Raw genomic sequence first — 25,583 nt, 5'->3', positions numbered from 1 at the left:
GGGGTAAAGATCCGCTTTAGGGATACATACAGTACTTAAAAAAAAAATATTTCAACCAGAGTTTGGTGTCATTTTAACACATAAATGTCCAGAGGTGAACAGAAGAGGGAGAAAAAGAGGAAAATAGTTACCACAATTTGTATATTTTGTGGACTGGTGCTGCCCCCACCAAGGGCCTGTGTCAATGGGCTCTGGACTTGTGTCAATGGCTAAAGCTTAACATCAGTTTGAAATGTGAATTAACACTGACAAGTGCATGTGACCTTCTTCTGATTTGCATTTGACCTGCTTCAACACTTCTATGGGAATGCAAAACAAAAGCCCGTCAACAGAGACTCTGCTGTCCTAGGCACTGGCAAAGAGTGCCTGATGGTATATACAGCCTATACAGTTCTTTCTATTCTATATACAGTGTGAGCTTTACCATTATATTTCACTTCAATTCTACAACAAGACATTCCATTTGTAACTTTAAAAACTGGAGTACATGTAATGTCAAAAATTACAGAAAATGCTACAATTGCATTTTTGACAGATTGCCCAAGATGCCTTGTTCACACTGTATTGACATACAATAGGAATGAAATGCTTTGAATGAATTCAGTTTTCCACCTACCAAAATGAAAAAAAAAATATTTATTCCTGTAAGGGAAAATGTTTTCTTCATATAGCCAGGGGTGTCGGGGGTGCTGGGGGGAAGCTTGTCAGAATACAATAGCTCCATGGGAGGGTTTACCCCATCCCCACATCCAACCCAATGATCAAACGAAAGAAAATTAATGATGTATGGCCTGCCTTAGGATAAGCCTTTTGCAAAAATAAATAAAGGCTGATCATTGTAAGCACCCCCTATCATTGTTAAAGAATATCTTATCCCAACATGTAATATTCCTGATATGTGACTGCTGTACCATGTACTTGTATGAGAAAGTATCCTGTTCTCCTTGTATTGCTTCCTTTGTGTAAAATCCCTGGTGTTCCTGCCGGTCCCTCTGCTTTCCTATTGAAAACCGACCACAGTAGGCATGAGAGCACAGCGTGGTCAGTTTTCTAGCTGTGCTAACCTGCTCTTCAACAATGATTAGCTTTGTCCTGACACACCCGACCTGCACAGGCGTTCACTGGCAAGATCAGTGTCCTGTTGCTTCTCCTCCCTCCAGCTCTTATGCAGTTGAGAACAGAGGGGACAGAGAGAATATGATCACTTATAAAAAGGGGGAAAAGTGTTTAGAATGTTTATTTTTTTACATCTATACACAAATAGTTTGTCGTTCATTTTTATTTTAAACTGAATAGGTTGTTTTACGAGGTGAGGGTTCACATAACATTTTAAATGGTTTGTCTCATCCCTTACTGGCTGGATCACCAAATGAAAATAGGAGAAAGAAAGCATAAAAAGAAAACAAATACAGACAGCACATCTAAGAATTGGTAGACTGCAATATAAAAAAAAATTGCTTTTGGGATTAATATTGCTTTACGTTATCAGGCCTTTTTCTCCTGAAATCCCTTTGAGTCCCAGAGGTGCTTTTTTTTACATTTCAGCAGAGCCTCAGTTTTGTACATGATACCCATTAGCGTTTGCGGTCTACCCCTTTTTTTTGTGTCAAAGCGGGCTTTAATTTGGTAGATAATTTGAATACATATATTTTTCTTTCCTTGGTTTTTATTGGGAATAAATAGTAAAACAAAAAAAAAATCCTATATTTTTTTAGTTTAAAAAAAAAAAATCTCGAACTTGTCTTTTTAAGTGCTTAAGTAAATTAAATAAAATGTTTTACATGTGTTCCTATTTCAGAGCTATATTGCGACGCATGTAGGCGGCACAAAACTGTAAATATTTAGCTTGACAAGGGCACAAATTAGCATTGTGGCAAATTTTTCACAGGTTTGTAATCGCTATAAATTTGAATGACATTGCATTACTTACAGTATGTGAGTCTTTGATGCCTATGCCGTGAACGCAAATGTCAATTAGATCATCTGGCATCATTGTTGAAACCTAGGAATTCTTTTTGAGGGTGAATATTTTTTGTTTATTTTAGGATAGAAAAACAGCTCTGCGTGAGCCTCTATAGTAACAGGAAGTGTGGTGACTTCACTTTTGTGACATCACTACGCTCCCAATCTAAACACTATGTCGAATGATAGTGTTGACATTTACCTCTATAGAAATGCAGCTATGTGAAAATGTAGAAACATCAGAATCTCAGGAGCTGCTTATGTCAGCTCATGGGCTTAGTTCTGGATGCCGGTGTCTTGTCATATAACGTCCTCCATCCGATAGTGTCCGCTGCGTACTGCGCATGCGCAGTACACAGCAACACAGATTCCGAAAATTGGCGAGGATGAATGGCGCCTGCGCCGTGAGTCCAGGTTCTAGCCCCACCATCCAAGTGGACATAGAGTAGGAATACAAAAGAGCCGAGCGCAGCAAGGGGCCCTCTAATATTCACAACCCTATGTCCGCTTGGATGGTGGGGCTACCACCTCCACTCACGGCGCAGGCGCCGTTCAGCATCAGAGATCTTCCGAAGCTTCGTCTGCTCCGTACTGCACATGTGCAGTACGAGGCGGACACTATTTGATGGCCGGACACTATACGGCAGAACACCGGCTATCACAGACAACCAGTGGTAACAGCTTGGACCCGCACATGGACAGAACAGGGATGCTGATTCCCTGTGCTGTGTTTTGGCAAGGTCCCCATATAATTACATTTTAACACAAATGGTCAAGTTATTGATTGGCCAAATGAATGTACAGTATCTAACAAAAGTGAGTACAGCCCTCACATTTTTTGTAAATATTTTAATTTCTTTTCATGTGACAACACTAAAGAAATGACACTTTGCTACAATGTAAAGTAGTGTGTGTACAGCTTGTATAACAGTGCACATTTCTGTCCCCTCAAAATAACTCAAAACACAGCCATTAATGTCTAAACCACTGGCACAAAAGTGAGTACACCCCTAAGTGAAAATTTCCAAATTGGGCCCAATTAGCCATTTTTCCTTCCCTGTGTAATTTGACTCGTTTGTGTTACAAGGTCTCAGGTGTGAATAGGGAGCAGGAGTGTTAAATTTGGTGTTATCGCTCTCACTCTCTCATACTGGTCACTGGAAGTTCAATATGCTACCTCATGACAAAGAACTCTGAGGATCTGAAAAAAAGAATTGTTGCTCTACATAAAGACGACCTAGGCTATAAGAAGATTGGCAAGACCCTGAAACTGAGCTGCAGGATGGCGGCCAAGACCAAGACAGGTTCCACTCAGAGCAGGCCTCACCATGGTCGACCAAAGAAGTTGAGTGCTCAGCGTCATATCTAGAGGTTGTCTTTGGGAAATAACCGTATGAGTGCTGCCAGCATTGCTGCAGAGGTTGAAGGGGTGCCTGTCAGTGCTCAGACCATATGCTGCACACTGCATGAAATGCATGGCTGTCATCCTAGGAGGATGCCTCTTCTTAAGAAGATGCACAAGAAAGCCTGTTTGCTGAAGACAAGCAGACTAAGGACATGGATTACTGGAACCAAGATAAACCTTTTTAGTTCAGATGGTGTCAAGCGTGTGTGGCGGCAACCCTGTGAGGAGTACAAAGGCAAGTGTGTCTTGCCTACAGTCAAACATGATGATGGGAGTGTCATGGTCTGGATCTGCATGAGTGCTGCTGGCACTGGAGAGCTACAGTTTATTGAGGGAACCATGAATGCAAACATGTACTGGGACATACTGAAGCAGAGCATGATCCCCTCCCTTCGAAGACTGGGCCACAGGGCAGTATTCCAACATGATAATGACTCCAAACACACCTCCAAGACGACCACTGCCTTGCTAAAGAAGCTGAGGGTAAAGGTGATGAACTGGCCAAGCATGTCTCCAGATCTAAACCCCATTGAGAATCTGTGGGGCATCCTCAAATGGAAGGTGGAGGAGCGCAAGGTCTCTAACATCCACCAGCTCTGTGATGTCTTCATGGAGGAGTGGAAGAGGACTCCAGTGGCAACCTGTGAAGCTCTGGTGAACTCCATACCCAAGAGGGTTAAGGCAGTGTAGGAAAATAATGGTGGGCACACAAAATATTGACACTGTGGACCCAATTTGTACATTTTAACTTTGTTGCCAGCGGTTTAGACATTAATGGCTGTGTTGAGTTATTTTGAGGGAACAGCAAATATACACAGTTATACAAGCTGTACACTCAGTACTTTACATTGTAGCAAAGTGTAATTTCTTCAGTGTTGTCACATGAAAAGATATAATAAAATATTTCCAAAAATGTGAGGGGTGTACTTCACTTTTGTGAGATACTATATATACACACACACGTTTTTTCTATGTTTTTTTCATATATTTTTAATATATTTTGTAATAATTTCAGCAGCTCCTCCTGGTACCACTGCACTTATATCTGCGGTTTCCGTCAATTGCCTTAATTAACTGGGTGTTAACAGGTTAAACAGCTGCTTCTTTAAATTCCCGGAGGTTACTTGATTCTACAGGCTGATGAAGGAGGCGTAGCTTCCGAAACACGTTCCTATTGACTACCACAATTGTTGGGCTGATAGCACACACACACTCACACCAGCTGGAGACACTCTCCTTGGGCAGACATTCCAGGTTTGGATAATTCACCACGGCGATCCTGGTCTGTTTGGCCTCGGCTCTCTCTGGATGGATTCCTTGCTCTGCTGCCTTCCCCAACACAGCTTTACCACTCTGCTCCTCCAGATACAGACCGCAGCTCCCGTATATACTGTCCTGTTTTTTTTTTACACCTTTGGCCGCCTACTGTCACCCCAATCATATTTGATTTTGAAATAAACTGTGCTACACCATGCCTTCTTGGCGACTTTCTTTCCTTCCCAACATGGTCACTTACCTTTCCACTTCCCCAGCAGCACATACTCACCTTTACTTGCTCCTCGTTGCTCTGTTTAGCCACCAGGTGCAAAGACAGATATCTGGAACTTCTGGGTATGGAGGAGCCATGTGATTTCTTCTCTCTCACATGTCAGCATTGGTGACTGGTGATTGGTCTAGCACTCTCACAATGGGGCGGAGAGAAAGTCCATGCCCTGTGTAAGCTCCTTCAAATTGGTTTGGTGTCCAAAATGGGCTGTGTTTCCTTACTCCCAAGGGCTGAATGTTGTTGTGGGGGTATATATCGAAAAGATGAGTATGTGCGGATAGGGAGAAGGAATATCAAGTGACTTTCTTACTTTGCTCTTTATTGATAAAATCGCACACTCACTGCCAGTCTAAATATTTCTGTAATGAAATTTTATAGAAACTTTACATCTAGGTTTCAGACTCATCATAAACATAGGGATATAGGGTGTAGCGCTTAAAAAAAGATGATAAACAGAAAGTTCATCAAAAAATTTGAAATTTGATATAAATTAAATAAAATTCATCAAAGGTATTCAATATGCTGAGGAAAAAGCCATCACCAACACCCAAATATACTGACTCTTACCGCCAGTGCATGGGATATACACATTTAATTCAGGTTGAATGCGTTTTGACCACGTTTTCTCCTGGACTTCAACGGTTCACTAGGTGTCTGCAAGAAGCCTTTCTTCCACTAACCAACCAGATGAAATCACCCCAATCTCGACAAACCCTTTAGCTAGAGAGTATGCTCCAATGGTATAGCACGTCGGTCACATATAAATGATGGAAGTAACACTTTCATTGTGCAGACATCCGACAAAAAGGTAACTTTATTCTATGAAAGCTGTATTTAAAACTCACATGTAATAAATAAGATATAAGCATAAGGAAAGCATCCCGCGCTTCCTACCGACAAAAGATGGTCACTCCTCCGCCCACTTCACTACGCCATCCATCCCTCACTCAAACGTGCATCTTCAGGGGTGTGGCCATGATGCGTGACGTTAGTTATTTATATAGTGGGTGGGCGTGGATAGAAAAATCGGATATCACATGCGTTCCAAAAGGCGGAAGTCCTCCCTGCTCAGCTCTTGAAATGCATGCTCCGGAAGGTGCCTGCGTTCCATACACACAGAACGTAATCTCCCGGCCTTCAGAGCACGCCTCCCGGAAATGAAGGACACATAGTATAAGATGTGTTCCACTAGCCGGAAGATAACATAATTCATAGTCTGGGAAAGTATTTCATAAAAGAAAATGGGGGAAGGATAATATAAACCTATACGCCAAAATAATACAGTGCGTCCTGGATAGTGGCTTTAATCACCTCACAGAGCACAACCGTATAAAAAAATGCAAATTTGAAGATAATGATAATAAAGTTTTATACTGGCCCAAAGAACGAGCTCCATAAACCAGAAAAACTAAAAACTACGGTATCTCTACCAAAAAATACCACCCAATAAAAAGCCTGAAAGGCTGAAATACATCACCAGTGGTAAAGTAAAAGTAGATTAAGAAAATTTGATTGTTAAAAACAACAAAAATTTGAAAAATAACAACCAAATTCATTCAAACATGAACTATAAACATCAATAAGATAAAAGATATAAAAATGAATTCTCTTTTATCGACTGGGTAATAAATGGGAGGAATGAGTGCGTGTGGACTTCTAGAGTAGCGACCTCTTGTGGTAGTAGGGACAACATATTCCCATAAATATAAATGAAAATCATACAAAAATATCTAATCATCCAACCATCATTAATAAACGCATTAATATCCCATTCGATATTCATCTCAAACGGGGTATAAGTCTGTGCTTGATAGATCCATTTAGTTTCCAAATGTGAGTCATCATAATCATGGCCTTGGGATAGAGGGTTTTTATTCTCAGAAAAGGGTATACTTTTTTAACAATTTCAGTTATTAAAACTCAAGAAAAAAAAAATATATTTTGGGTTAGGTTCACATATTCTCTGAAAAGTGATGTGCAGTGGATCACTTTCAGAACGTAGCTAAGATGCTGTTATCAAGCATCCAGGAGACAATGCTTCCACCTGCACAATACCTGTTTTTTTCTCAGAATGGCAGTTTTCAATGGCACCAATGTGCTGCAACTGTGAGCCAAGCGTTTGGCGCATGGTTGCAGTGCAACCCCAGCCCCATTGACCTGAATGGCCATGCCTGACAGGCAGTGCTGCCTGTCAACTTGACAAGCTGCAATTAATTTGCACGACATGCGCACAACCCCCCTGCTTGTTTGGTAGGCATTAGGTGGGCAGTTAGGGGGCAGCAAAGTTGTGGCTTAACTGCCTGTTTTAACCACCCCTCCAGCCACCCATGTGAAAGAGTTTGGGTTGGAGGAATAAAAATGTCAACTAATAACAAACAGAAAAAACGTCAGTATAGCGAACCTATGAATTTGTTACCTCAATGCTTAAAATGAGAGGCAGATTTATATCTACATTTTTAAAGTACCAAGAAATGCAATGGCAATTAGATTTTTTTCTATTAAAATAACAAACATATTATACTTACTTGCTCTGTGCAGTGGTTTGCATAAGGCAGCCCATATCCTCCTCTTCTCAGGTCCCTGGCTGGATTTCCTGGCCCCTCCCTTCTGTTGAGTGCCTCCACAGCAAGCAGCTTGCTATGGGGACACCCAAGCAGAGCTGCAGCTCTATGTATCCATTCAGACATTGAGCTGCGGTTCAGCCCCGTCCCCTCTCTCTCCTGAAGGCTAATTGTGTTTGATTGACAGCAGACAGGGGCCAATGGCGCCGCTGCTGTGTCTCAGCCAATCAGGAGGGAGAGTCCCGGACAGCTAAGGCACTCGATGTAGCTGGATAGAGATGGGCTCAGGCAAGTATTAGGAAGGCCGAAGGAGGGCAGCTGCACACAGAAGGCTTTTTATCTTAATGCATTCTAAAGATAAAAAAAAAAACTTCTGCCTTTATAATCACTTTAATGCATAGCAACAGATGATTTTCATGGTTCTTTTAACGCTATACTGATGGAGGGCACCCATCCCAGCTGTCCCCATTTAGCCAAAGCAGTAACAAAGGAACCAGAAGAAGTAAGGATTAAGAAATTGATGTGATTTTGCCTACACAGCCATCATTGTCCTTTGCTCTTCCTTATGAAAACAAACTTGAAAACTGTTTAAAAATGTTAAAAGTAAAAGTCCTGCCTAACAGCATATTAATATTAATCTCTTCTGTTCCCCTCTCTGGTTTGTCATGTTGGTACCGGGGCCTGACTTTTCCTGGCTTTTTTGATAAATCCCACCATCTGTCAATTCATTGTCCAATTTGGCTGCCTCTGTGACCAGTAAGGGCACTCTCAATGCATTTCTTTTAAAGTGGTTGTAAAGGCTAAAGCTTTTTTACCTTCATTCCCTGGGTTCCGTCTTGATCCAGCGATGTGCGAAAAAACAGAAGATCTCCTGGATCTCATTGGCTGAGACAGCAGTGGGAGCCATTGGCTCCTGCTACTGTCAATCACAGCCAGTGAGCCAATTAGGAGATGATGGGGGGTGGGGCCAAGCCACACTCCGCGCATGAATGGACACACAGTGTAGGAGCGAGCCTGCTCAGGTGCCCCTGTAGCAAGCTGCTGGCTATGGTATGGGGGCACCCGGCAGAAGCGCCCGCGGGGGAACCCAGCAAGAGGAGGATTGGGGCTGCTCTGTGCAAAACCACTGCACAGAGCAGATAAGTATGACATGTTTGTTATTTATTTTTTTAACAAAAAAAAAAAGCTACCTTTTAACAGCAAGACCAACTTTTTGGGTACTTACATGGCCCACTTTATCTGCAGTAAATGAAATGTGCTGGACCACCATGTGTATTTAGGGTTGCCATCTGTCCAGGATTCACCCGGACAGTCCGGGTTTTGAATCATGTGTCCAGGTTTCAGACTGCCTGAAACCCAGACACATTTTTCAGACTGGACTGTGGCCCCTCCAAGGTAGGAGTTCCTGGGCATACCCTAATCACCCAGTGTGGTGCAGATTCCCCCTGCTGCCCAGGTTGCACACACCTATGCTCCCCAACTAACCAAGTACCACAACGTACCTTCTTTCTCCTGCCTCCGAGCAAGTGAGTACACTAAGGTAAGGGGGACTCAGATGTAAGGGGTGCTTTGCGGACTCTGATGTAAGGGGGGCTTTCAGAACCATGATTTAAGGGGAATGCTGGGAATGCAGATGTAAGCAGGAGCTTTGGTGAGCAGAAGCCCCCTTAAATCACAGTTCCCTTTACACCAGCGTTCACTCTTAAAAAAAAAATGTGATGTGCCGCTAAAATGTTCAGGTTTGGCTTGAATAAAAGGTGGCAACCCTATGTGTATTGCACTTTGGTAAAAAGGAACTGCCCATCCTTAAAAATTTGACCTTGTTGCCTTTCGCAGATTATGAATGAAAAATATCTTCAAATGATTCTTTAAGTACTGGTTCATTGTTACCTGTTGCATGAGGTGTCACCGCATGCAGTGTCCCTCAATTATCCATTTTGGCCTCTAGAGGTACAAGTGCAGGATGAATCCTTCTTATTCCTCTTATGTGACAGTTCTCAGGTCTGTGCGGCCAATCATGTGCTGAATGGACTCCGCAGGGGGGGAGGCGGTAAGGCAGCATGGAACAGTGAATAAACTTTCTGGCTGGGGTGCCCATCTAGAAGCACTGCCATGCTGCCCCCCATTAGGGTCACTTCCAACCAGTCAACAATGTTAGCCTCATATTTTGTATATACTTTGTTTAGAAAGTTTGGAGACCCATGTATTAGTGTATTTAAATCTGCTAGTACATTTAATACTCCCCTCCCCCCCGACTGACAATGCAGATGTGCAAATGTGCCCCCTGTGCTTCTTAATCCAGAGTGCGAGGAGGAGATGTGTTGCTGGCCAGATCAGCAGGTAAAAAAAGAAAAAAAAGACTAAAAATTAAGGCAGTCACCACACCTAATGATTGGCAAGTGCAGTAGATAACATCTTTGGTTTTTGGGTTTAATACCACTTTAAAGGAACAGTCATAACACTCAAAGAACCTGAATATTAGGGCAATTCATTATTTCTGATGATCTGTGCTTTAAACAGTAGCAAACGCTGTAATTGTCCTTTACTCTAATTACTACTGTTAATATTTCTGGAAAAAAATATTGTCTGCAGAGATTGATTTTGCCTTGGAAAATCATTCTGAAGCGAGTCTAAAGTGATAATATTTCTCGTAAAATTCTACTGTGCAGTGATTGATTTTTTAACAAGCTGGAAAATAGTTTAGACTAATATTTCCCACTAGCATACAATGTTGCAGCTGTCATTGATTGATTTTCAAATTTCAATTAATCTTCTCAATTTTTGGCCTGTAGATTGCAATGCTAAATTAAATTTAACCACAAGACACAAGCATTACCAATATCAGATCAGAGGCCTGCATTGAACAGAAAAAAAAAAAAGAAAAAAACAGACTTACAATAAAAGGGTTAAATATCAGTGCTCGTACAATGGCTGTAGTTTGAGCTAAATGAAACGGAATTGCGTTATTTTTCATTAAATCATTATAAATCGCTTGTGCAGCATAGGCCTAAACACATGACATATGAAGCAAAGTCAGATTTCAAAATGTCCAAGGTATTTTTCTGTGATCTGCAATGCAAAAAAAATATAAAAAAAATAAAAGAAGCACCTCTCCACTACCATTATGGCATAGAAATTCCAGCCAGGCCTCAGACATGCGTGGTAACCAGCACTGCACCCAACCTCCACTGAGAAAATTCTTATTAGGTGTGGAGCTCTAGGACATTCTGGAAAGAAAGATAAAAGGGGCTGCTTCTGAAACACATAGCAGATTAAGAAAGGAGACCAGAGATGCTTTCAAGAAAGACAAAATAAAACGAATAAAATAAATAAAATAAAATAAATCCCCAAATGATAAATAAAGGTTAAATAAATAAATAAAAAAAATTAAAAAAAATCCCCAAATGACCAAAAAAAAAAAAAAAAAAAAAACCTTGTTCTGGCATAAACCCAATTGGGCTTGCCAGCCATCTTTTTTAGGCCCGTGCAGCAAGCAAAGGGTAAATTTGCTTTATCACTACAGGACTGAAAGCCGACTGAGTTTTGTAACCACGGCAACTGAGGACTTGGAGCCACCGTTCTCAGCATAACAAGCATAAATACATACAGCCTACATGCAATTATTATGACAAATATCCTAATTTTCCTATGAAAAACAAGCAATGGGCCTGATTTTCTCTATACTGTTTTTTTTTTTTTTTTTGTTTTTTCTTTTATCTAGATTTTGCAAATGCCTCCTCATGGCCTGTCGTTGCAGAAACACCCAATTAAAATAAGGAAATCAGCAGATAAAAAAAACGCAATTCTGATTGTGACTGAGACGTTAAATTCTCAGCTGACAGCCGAGCCTGGCACGGATTTTTTTTTTTTTAACTATAACAAAGGATGCAGGCAGGACACTGACAACATGGCTGAAAAAGCAGACAGAAGGGGAGATTCACAAGCCACACCCAGAGCTAATATTAAGAAACGCTTCACTAAAATTAAATTAAACCCTTAGCTTTGCCTAAAAACCAACCCTAACGACACCATCCTGGCCCTTGGGCGGCTATCGCCCAACCTAGTATGTTATTGCAAAACAGCCAATTCAATTTATTGCCATAAAATCATTTTTTTTTTACAAAAACATCCACCTGGGGTTACTTCTATCTTTATATTCGGATATTACGGGTACAGTCTAAGCACAGATTTCTTTGTGTAGAGACAGACAGGGATATTACATGGGCGTGTCCCCCCTCCCTGGAAGGGAGTCCCTTTAATATAAGCCTAGAGCGTTGTTCCTTGCCATAAATATTCTCAAAAGCATAGTATTTTCTAGAACATTAAAAGAAAACCTTTTAAAGAGCACAAAGCTGGCATTGTGTATAGACATTAAATTCTCCTATCATGATATGCATTTCCATGTAACAAAAGAAATGGTATGACTGGCATGCAAAGGTCGTGATTAAAAGCGGAAGATGGATAATACAGATCGTAAAGGATAGCTCGCAGGTGAACGAAAAAAATAAAAAAATGGGTGTTCTCAGGAATAAGGCATGCAGGAGGTGTCATTGTGTATGTCGTGCATGGCTCACGATCGAGCGAACATTACCCTGGCATTTCCAGTTGCTCCAGAAACATTCCATCCTGGTGGAGTCTGCACTGGCCTGCATCCTTGTAGGGCTGGGGAGTCACTAGTGCTTTCTTCGGAGGCGCTGTATTTTTGCTACAGCATTCCAAAGCATGAATAGGCGAAAGGACCAGACTTGCTTACATGCACTAGCTACAGACTGATGCTCTAAGCAGAACGGGAGAGAAGGGGGAGGGCACAGTGTAGACGCTGCAGTCTCCACTGCAGCAAATCAGCAAGGTGATGTGATTGCCTCAGGGATGTATCATTAGAAAAGGGATGCACAGTTGCCTTTGAACTGAAATGCATTTGCTGGGAAGCTTTACAGCAAAAAAAAAATCCAGACTAAATCGAGGGCTTTACAACATGCATAGGGCAGTATAAGCATTCCATCTGTTTGTATGACAAATGCAGAGATGATGCATAGCTGAGCGAAGACGAGCCTGGCTCACTGTCCTGATTACCACTGCGTCCCTTGTTTTTCTTTATAGTCACCTCATACACTGTCATCTCAACTGAATCAGAATTTACCATCATTCAACTGATAATACCACAGTTTTATTTTAAATACAATTAATATTATTAATAGAATTCAGAAGGTAAGGGGGTGCTTAAATCCTAATTCAGCCTTTTTTTTAAACTTTGGATATAGCAAAGAAGGGACACAACAGGAAGTACGATTGTATTACTGTCTACACCCTCACTTCCCATCCCTAGGGACACAACTGGAAGTATGATTGTATTCCTGTCTACACCCTCACAATTGGTATTCCCCTGCACTTCTCATCCCTATGGACACAAGAGGAAGTACGATTGTATTACTGTCTACACCCTCATTATTGGTATTCCCTGCACTTCCCATCCCTAGGGACACAACAGGAAGTACGATTGTATTACTGTCTACACCCTCATTATTGGTATTCCTCTGCACTTCCCATCCCTAGGGACACAACAGGAAGTATGATTGAATTCCTGTCTACACCCTCACAATTGGTATTCCCCTGCACTTCTCATCCCTATGGACACAAGAGGAAGTACGATTGTATTACTGTCTACACCCTCATTATTGGTATTCCCCTGCACTTTCCATCCCTAGGGACAAAACAGGAAGTAAGATTGTATTACTGTCTACAACCTCACTATTCGTATTCCCCTGCACTTCTGTCTACACCCTCATTATTGGTATTCCCCTGCACTTCTCATCCCTATGGACACAAGAGGAAGTACGATTGTATTACTGTCTACACCCTCATTATTGGTATTCCCCTGCACTTCCCATCCCTAGGGACACAACAGGAAGTACGATTGTATTACTGTCTACAACCTCACAATTTGTATTACCCTGCACTTCCCATCCCTAGGGACACAACACGAAGTATGACTGTATTACTGTCTGCACCCTCATTATTGATATTCCCCTGCACTTCCCATCCCTAGGGACACAACAGGAAGTACGATTGTATTCCTGTCTACACCTTCATTATTGGTATTCCTCTGCACTTCCCATCCCTACGGACACAAGAGGAAGTATGATTGAATTCCTGTATACACCCTCATTATTGGTATTCCCCTGCACTTCCCATCCCTAGGGACACAACAGGAAGTATGATTGTATTACTGTCTACACCCTCACTATTGGTATTCCCCTGCATTTCCCATCCGTAGGGACACAACATGAAGTACGATTGTATTCCTGTCTACACCCTCATTATTGGTATTCCCCTGCACTTTCCATTCCTAGGGAGACAACAGGAAGTACGAATGTATTACTGTCTACACCCTCATTATTGTTATTTAACTGCACTTCTCATCCGTAGGGACACAACAGGAAGTACGATTGTATTACTGTCTACACCCTCATTATTTGTATTCCCCTGCACTTCCCATCCGTAGGGACACAACAGGAAGTACGATTGTATTACTGTCTACACCCTCATTATTGATATTCCCCTGAACTTCCCATCCCTATGGACACAACAGGAAGTACAATTGTATTACTATCTACACTCTCATTAGTGATATTACCTCTTCTCTTCCCATCCCTAGGACACAACAGGAAGTAACTGGAAATCTACCCAAAATTAGGGGAAATTCCACCATTGGGAGTTATCATTGGAAGTTGTGTCCCAATTAAGATAACCTCTCTACTTCTGTTTAAGTGACACATTTTGCACTCACACTCATTTTCTTTCCTGATGACAATGGTACCAGGATAAATAGCAAGGGTAGATTTACCCAGAGGGGGCCCAAACACCAGTCAAAACTTTTTTTCTTGATGCCTCCATGGCAGCATACTTGTGATAGGGCTCCGCCTCTACTCCGCCTTCAGGACTAGTGAATAGCATACATTAAAAGGCATAGCCCCTCCCCAACATTCTCCTTTTTTCCCTCATATCTCTTGACTGGTGAAGAGTAGCAGTATGTCCATACTTCTGCCGTTGACAGCATCTTCCGGGTTAAGCCTCTCCCGTGCGCAGTCCCTGTTCTTGGGCCGCTGTTAGCGCTGATAAGACTGGGGTCCCCTTCTGTGGATGTTTTAGGGTCTTGCAGAGTTTCCTCATAGGAATGCAGTCTGCTGGCAATTCAAGAACAGATAAATAATTGGTGGAGGCAGCCGGAGGATAAGGTCCTTTTTGGTCCCTTTGGTCAGGTTAGACCTTTGTTCCTTTGGATCAGAGGAGTGTGGTTAGGTTTTGATTACAGGTATTTTCCTCCTTTTTAAAAAAATAAAGAGTAGCAGAAATGAGCAGTAGTAGAGGTGTATTGTATGTTAGTAAAATTTGTCCCCTTTAAGATGCTTTTATTCCCGGCATGCGCGACCCAGGCTTTGTCATTTTTACCTCTTTTTTTTCTACTCGGATATAGCCTGGGTTGCTACGGTTCTCCTGTGGCCTCCTGGGGTGTTTTTCTTTCTCCCCACTCGCTGAAAAAGCGGTGGGGAAAGGGTTGGTGTGTGTCTCGGGTCCCTGTGCGGAGGCGCGGCCCAGGATACGTTGCTACACAGATGGCAGTGAGAGATCCGGTGCCCCTGGTGCATGTGCACAGGCGCATTGAGTGGCAAGGCCGCGGCTGCCATCTTTCCTAAGGGAAAAAACATGCCATTCTGATTTATGTTGCCAGGACCATTTAATTACAGGTGCCTTTTTCAGCATATAGGTATGCGTTACTATTTTTCTTTTATTACGCTGACATTGTAGATTTTGTTAGGCTGCTCTTTGGGGTCCTATTTTTGTTTTCCTTTCTGTATTTCCTCAGCTGATCCTCCTGCTCATTCCGCCATGAGCCATTTGTGTCACAGTCAAGATCCTCTTGCATCCAATAGGTATGTGGACCACCTGTACGCGAGTATTTAAAAAAAAAAAAGTGCGCCACTGACAAACAAACTTTGTTTGTTTCAGCCCTGTTCCTGCAAAGCGGTCCAGGAAGTCCTCAAGGCGCCATGACAATGACGATAGTCCTGAGCGGAGCTCATGCTCTTCTCACCGTAAATGTTCTAGAACATCAGGATCTCATAGATGTCGCCATTTGCATTCGCCTTCGCCTCCAACGCGGGCGTCAAGAAAAAAATGCAGGGCCTGTGGCGCGGTTCCACTCCCTGGTAAGTCTGCAGAGACTGTCTCAGGGACTACACAGCTAACTGGGAATTAGAAGGCCAACAGGTGGTTGACCTACTCAAACAAACCACGAAAGGCTCTCTTTCTGAACTGACGGCCATGATTCGCGCTCACCCAGTTTCACAAGCTGCCCAAGTATTGGATTTAGACCCCGACATTCTGGGTCCATCAGCTGTTAGTACTCCTTTGCCTCCATGAGGAAAAACAGCTAAACAAATTCCACAGGTAGATTCATCCGAGGAGTCCTCAGATGATACTGAACCATCTGGTTTAAATTTTTCCCTGGTTCAACCCTTTGTACAAACGGTGAGGAGTGCCATTTCCTGGGAAAACCCGGAAGAACCTCCTCAAAAATCAAAATCAAAAACCTATTTCCAATTCCTCAAGAGAAAGCAAATCTTCTTCCCATTAATGGGGGAGATCAGGGAGATCATAGAGGATGAGTGGAACAAAACTAGTAAAAAGTTTTCTCTAGCACACTTATCCAAGCACTGGCAGAGTCGGATTCTCAGTCCTTAAGTTCAATGCCTGTGGTTGATGTGGCTGTAGTGCATCTTGCAAAAAATTTAACATTGCCAATATAGGATTTAACGTCTTTCAAAGATCTCCTAGATAGACATATTGACATAGACCTCAAGAGGAGCTATCTAGCGGCAGGGGCAGCTTGCAGACCAGCCATTGCTCTGACATCTGTTTCCAATGCCAGGTCTTGGACGGAAAATGTTGAGACAGCCCTGCACCAAGATGTTCCTAAAGATGACATAATCAAAGCTCTGGAGGAGCTTAAGTTGGCGGCGGATTTCGTAGGAGAAGCTGCGATTGACACAATCCGTTGTTCAGCCAATTCAATGCTGCACTCGGTTAGGGACAGCGAATCTAGCATCAAAGCAGAATTGGTGCAAGATTCCCTTTGATGGAAAATCTTTGGTGAGAAGCTCGATAAAGCAATCTCCAGAGTAAAAGATGGCAAATCTGGCTTACTTCCTCATGAGAGGAAGGTCCAGAGAACAGAGGCCTATTTATCCCGATTCCGGCAATCAAATTCTAGAGACTTCAGGCAGTCTCGTCCCTTTAGGAACAACAAGAAATTGTGGAGAGGCACCCAGACTTCTTTTTTGGGAGCCAGAAAGAACAAGTGTCAAGACCAATGGGTCCTATCAACGATCTGTTACGGTCACTTCGGGACTTTCTCTCAGCAGCCTCCTCACACGTCTTTCAAAGAAACACAATTACCGGGCTCCCCACAGAAATCACTGGCCCTAAACCAATTTATGGAGTCTCTGCAGCATCAAGTGGCAGCAGTACCTTTTCCCCCATCGGAGCGATTTACATGTTTTTATACCACCCTTTTCCTGGTGCAGAAAAAACAGGCGACTGGAGACCTATAATAGATCCGAAAAAGCTAAATTGATACATCCAACAACCTTCAAGATGGAGTCGCTCCAAACGATCATCCAAACCATACAACCAGGAGATTGGTTAATATCGATAGACCTACAGGATGCTTACCTCCACGTCCCTATTCTACCATCCTTCCGAAAATACCAGGTGCAGGTTCACAGTGGCTCATGTCCACCTGCAATTTCAGGCTCTGCCCATCGGGCTGTGCACCTCCCCTCGGGTGTTCACAAAAGTGTTGATATCTGTTTTGGCCCCTCTGAGAGAAAGGGGATTAAGAATTTATCACTACCTGGACGATATCCTCTTGCTGTCAAACAACCCAAGCCAGCTTATAGCCCACAGAGAGATCCTTCTTCAGTCGTTGTCAGAGTTGGGGTGGTTGGTGAACCATCGAAAGAGCCAATTAGTTCCAACACAAAAGATGATCTACCTAGGAGCAATGTTCAATACGCACCTAGGCACAGTCTCTTTACCCCAAATGAAGATGGAGGGCATCATTCAGAAGGTATTCAAGACCATACAGAGGTCCCATCTATCAGCCTCACAGTGTCTGAGCCTTATTGGCACGATGTCCTCATGCATACCTCTAGTTCCATGGTCTCATTGGCACCTGAGACACTTCCAGACGGGATTCTTAATACGATGGAAACTGCAACATCTTTCCCAGACAATCCGTTTAACAATGCTAATGAGCAGGAGTCTGCACTGGTGGACGAATCCAGAGAATCTCTCCCGGTCCCATCATTTGGGTTCCCACTCATGGACCACAATTACTTCAGCTGCGAGTGGCCAGGGGTAGGGTGCCCATTGCAGAGAATTCTGGATTCGGCAAAGATGGTCCTTTCCCAGCAGAGGGATAGTTTCCAACATCCTAGATATGCGGGCAGCATTTCTAGCCTTAACCTCTTTTGCATCTCAGGTCAGGGAACAGAGAGTACTTCTGCGTTTGGACAACAAGGCTGCAGTCTCGTACCTTCAGAAGCAAGGGGGCATCCACAGTAAGAGGGAAGTGGAACTTGTAATGCTCTGGGCAGAGAGGAACCTGGTAGACCTCAGGGCAATATATCTCCCAGGCAAGATGAACACAGTGGCAGATGTCTTATCTAGGAGGTTTGGGGATAACAGCGAGTGCTCTCTCCATCCCCATGTGTTCAACCAGATCTCCAATCTATGGCAGACCCCACAGGTGGATCTATTTGCTACGCAGGAGAACTCCAAACTCAGGAGATTCTTCTCTCGCCTTCCACATCCACAAACGGAGGGAGTAGATGCGTTATCTTGTCCTTGGTCCTTCGAGACAGCTTATGCCTTTCCTCCTCGCCCACTCATATTGAGGTTTCTCCTCAGACTCCTGAGTGAACCAGTCCAAGTCCTGGCAGTGCTACCCTATTGGCCGAAGAGACTTTGGGTTCCACTAGCCATGCACCTCAGTGTGGATCCCCCGATCAGAATTCTTTCCTTCCCACAGTTGTTGACCCAGGGCAGCTTGGCCCATCCAGACCGACAGAAGCTGGATCTTCGTGTATGGAGTTTGAAAGGAGGAGGTTTGAATTGTTAGGCTGTTCTCGAGAGGTAATATCCACCCTGTTGAAAGCCAGAAAACCTACAACCAACACAATCTTTGTAAGGATTTTGGACAAGTTCTTGTCCTAAGCCACAGGAAAGGATTTGATCCTATCTCTCCTTCTACTTCTGATGTTCTGAGTTTTCTGCAAACTGGTCTCGATTTGGAGCTCAGCCAGAGTTCCCTCAAGGTACAAGTGTCCGCAGAAGACAGAAGACCCTCTAGTTGTTATGATCCCCAGGGGAGTATTGAAGATGCGTCCTCTATCCAGACGTTCCTTCTAAAAGTGGGATCTTCCTCTAATATTGGAAGTCCTATCCATCATCCATTTGTGCCGGTTGAAGAGGTCTCAATTTGGAACTTAATTTTAAAGACAACTTTTCTGTTGGCTATTACATCCGGCAGGAGGATTTCAGAACTCCACTCTCTGGGCATTGGGGATGAACATATATCCTTTTTCCCAGATAGGGTAGAACTTCACCCTCTCAGAGGGTTTACGCCTAAGGTCACCTCAATGGCAAATCTGCCAGAACCATGGGCGTTGCCAGTTTTCATGGACTCAGAATCAAACTCCTGTCACGAGTTAGACTTATCCAAAGTCCTCAGGGCCTCCTTGGAAGCCACAGCATGTTTCAGGAATTCTGAAAGATTACTCCTCATCCCATGGGGTAAGAATAGAGGAAAGGAAGCTTCTACCAGAATCTTGGCATCCTGGGTTGTCAAATTAATTCAGAAAGCATACAGGATGAAGAACTTGGAACCTCCGGCTCAGGTGAATGCTCATTCAACAAGAGCGGTATCAGCTTCTTGGGCAGCGAGGGGAAATGTTTCTTTGGAAACAGTATGCAGGGCCGGCACTTGGTCTTCTCGACACACGTTCCTTAAACATTATCGTGTTGATCCCGGAGCGCTTACGACTGTAGAGTTCGGGAGAAGAGCACTTTGTACTGCCATGTCTGTATCTGATTAAAATTTTTCATTAAAGCATTAAACTCACCCGTGTGAGCTAGTTATTTATCACAGGTATGCTACCATGGAGGCACCAGGAAAACTGAAAATTGTATCATACTTACCATAATTTTCCTTTCCTGGTGCCAAACCATGGCAGCATAAGCTCCCAGCATAATATAGGTGTGACAGACCTAGCTGGGACACAGGCTTTTTGAGACGACTGAGTGCGAGCCTCTTGCTGATCGATTATGGGCCCTCTATTTTAAGGGGCACAGGGTGAATGAGAACCCCACTATAATCTGTGCTAGTCAGATTCAATGCTGTATATATGTATATATAATGTGTGTTGTCTCATGCTGTTGGGACACACACTGTCAGATGCTAATGTCATTAACTCCAGACACCTGTCTCTTGTGTAAATGAGTCTAGTCTGGCTTGTAAGGACATTCCAAACGTTGTTGTTTGTGCTAATTAATCCTTTGTTTATGTTTATAGTAATGTTTATTAAATTGTGAGCTAGGTGCCGAAATGTCTTATCCCTTCAGTCAAACTAGTCTGAGTGTTGAATAGATAATTAGCTCATGCTAATTAGGTTAGGTTTTAGTCACCCCGCTGTATATATATTTTGTGTGAGATCTCAAATAAAGGTCATTCCTGATGTCCTCCAAGGCTGGTGTCGTCTAGTCTCTTGGGGGTTCCTATAGCCAGATCCATTGGACTTGTGTTGCAGGACTTAGTAAGCGGTATAGACGGAAGCACTCAATCAGAGTGTGGGATCGGTTCCGTCACAATAGGTATTCTATATTATGAAGAATGTTGGGGGAGGGGCTATGCCTTTTAATTTATGCTATTTACTAGTCCTGAAGGCAGAGTAGAGGCAGAGCTCTATCACAGGTATGCTGCCATGTACTGGCACCAGGAAAGGAAAATTACGGTACGTAGGATACAATTTTCAGTTTTTATTTTGGATAGAGTAGGCGAGGGTTAAACTGCTTTTGCCATCGGTGTCTCATTAGGGAGATTTCTCTTTCATTCCTGTCCTGTAGACTTAATGCGGTAGTAAACTGCAGTTTTTTTTTTGTTTTTAAATTCTGCAAGGTAAAGCCATAATGTGCTAGTATGCACTGCATACTAGTACATTATGTGAGACGTACCTTAGAATGAAGCCCTCTAGTGGCGCACTGTGACTGCTGAAAGCACTTCCATCTTCACCCAGTCTATCTTCCAGGTTCGGCTGTGTGAGCGGCTGCAGCCACAATAACATCATTCTCACACAAGCGCGCGCAAGCCGCCATTCAGGGCACAGGACTTTGAAGGAATGGCACAGTATGTGCCGGTGATGTCACCAGCTGCATCAAAAGTAAATATCTCCTTAATGTGCACCTGTACCTATAGGTAAGCCTATAGTAAGGCTTACCTATAGGTAAGGATGAGCTCCGGGGGGTTCGCACAGCCCACATAGGGTTGCCACATCATCCCTTTAATCCAGGACACACATTCATTACACAGGCTCTTTGGCTGATTAAGGTGGTAATTATACTCACTTGGTGCCTTATCTGCATTAAATCAGCCTCAGAACCTGTGTAATTAATATGTGTCCTGGATTAAAGGGATGATGTGGCAACCCTAAGCCCCCGTGCAGAGACGGCCAGGAAGTCGGCACTGCGCTGCACTAATCAGAAGCAGTGAGACATTTCCTGATCTCTGCAGCCGCACAGTGGGGACAATGTCTCACTGCCTGTGATTAGCACAGCGCAGTGCCGACTTCCTGGCAGGTTCTGCATGTGGGCTGTGCAAACATGCCGGAGCTCATCCTTACCTAGGTGAAGGTCATCCATGGGAGTTTACTCCAACTTTACCAAGTGAGAGGAGACATTTCCAATGTAAAGGAAACCCCCACCTTGGAAAGCGATCATAGGAACAAGTGTCCCCATTGGAAATTCCTCTTTATCCCTGCTCTGGTGGCAACTCGAATATAAAAAAAATAGCATTTTTGACTTACCAGGAAAAAAAACAAAAAACTTTCTTGGAGTACAGTACAGGACACATTCAAGTTGATTTACTAAACTTGGAGAGTGCAAAATCTGGTGCAGCTGTGCATGGTAGCCAATCTGCTTCTAACTTCAGCTTGTTCAATTAGTCTTTGACAAAAAGAACCTGGAAACTGATTGGTTTCTATGCAGAGCTGCACCAGATTTTGCACTTTTCAGTTTAGGTAAAACTCCAATTATCTTTATTCTTTAACCATGGGTTATGTGCAGCATATCCTCAGCTGATTGGATTGAAAAAAAAAGTATGTTGCAGTGACATTCCCTATTTACCTTCTCCCAATCCTTGCTGACCTCAGTTCTAAAGCAAGCAATAGGCAGATCATGAAGAACAAAGGGGATAGACCTGTGTCCTCTACTTAAAGCGGGAGTCCGCGTTTTTTTTTTTTTTAAAGCCAGCAGCTACAAATACTGCAGCTGCTGACTTAAAATAGTGACACTTACCTGTCCAGCGCGCCCGCGATGTCGGCACCCAAAGCTGATCTCTAGATCGTCTCTCGGGTGTTGCCGCTGCCATCTTGGGTATGGGAATCAGGAAATGGAGCCTTTCGGCTTAATTTCCCGGTTCCCTACTGCGCATGCGCGAGTCGCGCTGCGCAATAAGGACGGTCCCCGCTGCCTCTGGGATCTGTGTGTTTCCCAGCAGGCAGCGGGGCACTTGCGGAAAGGGGCGTAATCTACGCCCCTTTCCGCAGAGAGCTATCCCGGAAGTGGGTGCAGATACCTGTACTGTACAGGTATTTGCACCCCCCTCCCCCCTGAAAGGTGCCAATTGTGGCGCCGGAGGGGGGGAGGGTTCCGATGAGCGGAAGGTCCACTTTAGGGTGGACCTCCGCTTTAAAATAAAACAACTGATTTTACTGGTTAGTTAAAAATCCTGTTTTTTTGCATAGTAAAGGACACAAGATTTTTAGTCTTTAACCACTTAAGCCCCAGACCATTTTGCTGGCCAAAGACCAGAGCATTTTTTGCGATTCGGCACTGCGTTGCTTTAACTGACAATTGCGCGGTTGTTTGACGTGGCTCCCAAACAAAATTGACATCTTTTTTTTCCCACAAATAGAGCTTTCTTTAGGTGGTATTTGATCACCCCTGCGGATTTTATTTTTTGTGCTATAAACAAAAAAAGAGCGACAATTTTGAAAAAAACACATTATTTTTTACATTATGCTATAATAAATATCCCCCAAAAATATATAAAAAAAAATTTTTTTCATCAGTTTAGGCTGATACGTATTCTCCTACATATTTTTGGTAAAAAAAAATCGCAATAAGTGGTTATTGATTGGTTTGCACAAAAGTTATAACGTTTACAAAATAGGGGCTAGTTTTATGGCATTTTTATTAATATATATATATTTTTTTACTAGTAATGGCGGCGGTCAGCGATTTTTATTGTGACTGCGACATTATGGCGGACCCATCAGACACTTTTGACACATTTTTGGGACCATTGTCATTTATACAGCAATCAGTGCTATACAAATGCACTGATTCCTGTGTAAATGACACAGGCAGTGAAGGGGTTAACCACTAGGGGCAGTGTAAGGGTTAAGCATGTCCTGGGGAGTGATTCTAACTGTGGGGGGACGTGGCTGTGTGTGACACGTCACTGATCTCTGCTCCCAATCACAGGGAGCAGAGATCAGTGACACTGTCACTAGGCAGAACGGGGAGATGCTTGTTTACATTAGCATCTCCCCGTTCTTCCTCTCTGTGAGGCGATCGCGGGTATCCACCGGTGGCGCGCACGAGATGGCACGGCGGAAAATTTAAAGGGACGTACAGGTAAGCCCATTTGCCCAGTTGTGCCATTCTGCTGACGTACATCGGCGTGCGCCAGTCGGGAACCGGTTAAAGGGTAACTCCACTTTTGTGGGGGGAAAAAAAATAGCAAATAAAGAAAATATAATATAGCATATACAATTGCGACAAAAGTCATATTGTAATTGAATGTTATTAAAAATTACCTTTCCTTTTCAATTGCTGTAATTTTCTGAAAATGCAATACAATATGGCTACCTGGAGGTGTTGTGTACACAGAATGTGTACAGATCGCCCCTCAGAAAAATCATTTCCTGCTTGTGTGATTGTCTCACCGATTTTCCCAGAAGTCTACACTAAGATACAAGCCAGATTTCAGGCATTCCCTCAAACAAAAATGTAGTTTTTGGTGAGATACTCCCAATAGGAACATGTCTAAAGGGATGCAGGCCCAGCAGATTTCCTCATTAGTGCCCTGCAGCTGATTGATAATTATGATATCACTCCCATTAGATTCACTTTCCCACTTGGACACAGAGAAACACACAGGGATTTCCTTAGAATAACAAAAGGTAGGAATCTGCAACGAAGTTTGTTAAAATCCTTGCAATGTACATATATCACCCAAGGGGGAATGTTTTTTCTCAACAAATGTGGAGTTATGCTTTAACCATGGAAAATCCAAAAACAGCCCAACTGAGAGGTTGGGTAACACAGTTGAATTCCAACAGGCCCACATAACAAAGTTGTCAAAAAAGTCTCAATGCAACTCAGACAACAGCTTGTGGCCCCATACACCCTAAACGGGCATCAAAGGGGGCTTGAACATCCACATGGTAAAACCTAAACAAAAAAGGACACTTGCAAGTGAAGTTAGATAATTAGATAAAAGAATATGTTTTAGACCAAACTAGAGGATAGACAGGATGTGTCCCACAGAGTATTTCCAAGGATGACATTTCTTGGTCTCGCACCACCCAAAATAGGCCTATCAGATGCGATGATAGGCTTTGTGAGAAGTCAACTTTCCAGGGTAGGGATGACTGAATACTGTCCTGCCCCTTAGGACCTGGGCTTGTGCAACCATGCTATTAAAGCCAGTGACCAAGAAGCAATATGAAGGACCTGCCCTTGGAACAAAAGGCCTGCACGAAGGTCCCACAGAGAGTCTGAATCTGAGTACGTTCAAGCACCATGGCCTACTAGACCACTTTATTGCAGTGAAAATCAAGAATTTCCTCCATCTCCATCCTGCATAGCAGGTGAGTGAGAAGCTGGACCCCCAGACCACCCCTCTTAAGCTGCAAAAACAACAGGATAGGGTTGTACACATGCCAAAGCAAAAATGATACCCCATGTCATGTTCTGTGGGCAGTACCACAATCAAACACGATCCATGCAAGTGAATAGGGACACACTGCATTCACCCTGCAAGCGCATGCAATGCTGGTGCTGCGAGTCTTTGAAAGTAAAAACAGGCAGTGTAGAGCAACATATCACCTTCAAGCTGCCTCTCAATTGTACTCTGAAAAGCAATCCACCACAGACTTTCTTCAGAGGGTTATACTAGTATAAATGAGCTCATAGAAAATGAAACTGTATGAAGTCTGTGCTGGAACAGCTTTCAGGTCTAAGCAGACCCAAACTGCCAGAGCTAGACAGAGGGCTGAATGTTTTGTTTTGTACTGAATTGCCTAGTGTATGACCGTGTACACACGGTCGGACATTCCAACAACAAAATCCGTCGGATTTTGTCCGACGGATTTTGTCCGAAACTTGTGTTGCATACACACGATCGGACACAGTTGTTGGAAAATCCGATCGTACCTAACGTGATGACGTTATTTCGTTACGATGGGACTACGTTCAGGCTAGTAGCCAATAGCTTTGGTCTAGGAATTTGATCTGAGCATGCGTGGCACTTTGATCGGAATTCTCTACACACAATCGGACAAAGTCCGATCGGATCATGTTGTCGGAAAGTTTTAGAGCCCAGCTCTAAAACTTTGTCTGTCGGATATTCCGACTGAAACAGTCCGATGGAGCCCACACAAAGTCGGATTATCCGACAACACGGTCCGATCCGAAATTTTCCGTCGGAATATCTGACCGTGTGTACAAGGGCTAACAGTGAAGAATAAACATGGGCAGGAAGCCC

At 43.3% G+C, this 25,583-nt stretch overlaps 1 protein-coding gene across 2 annotated transcripts in view; it reads right to left on the bottom strand.

Annotated features, from left to right (window-relative positions):
- RTN1 (reticulon 1) overlaps window positions 1-25,583 on the bottom strand; it is a 279,807-nt gene that overhangs the window by 18,560 nt on the left and 235,664 nt on the right. The window contains exon 1 of one of the 2 annotated variants that reach the window (XM_077464394.1): window positions 12,066-12,277. The exons of the other annotated variant lie outside the window; for it this stretch is intronic. Coding sequence (XP_077320520.1) covers window positions 12,066-12,126 — 61 coding nt within the window. The 5' untranslated portion in view covers window positions 12,127-12,277. Of the gene's footprint in view, window positions 1-12,065; window positions 12,278-25,583 lie in introns of those variants that run through there. 2 annotated transcript variants of the gene reach the window in all.

Source organism: Lithobates pipiens, unplaced genomic scaffold (assembly GCF_037356315.1).
Source record: "Lithobates pipiens isolate NorthernLeopardFrog02 unplaced genomic scaffold, aLitPip1_a1.2 Scaffold_30, whole genome shotgun sequence".
Taxonomy (NCBI): domain Eukaryota; kingdom Metazoa; phylum Chordata; class Amphibia; order Anura; family Ranidae; genus Lithobates; species Lithobates pipiens.
Note: the sequence above shows the minus strand (reverse complement) of the source record. Positions and strands in the feature narration are given on the sequence as shown.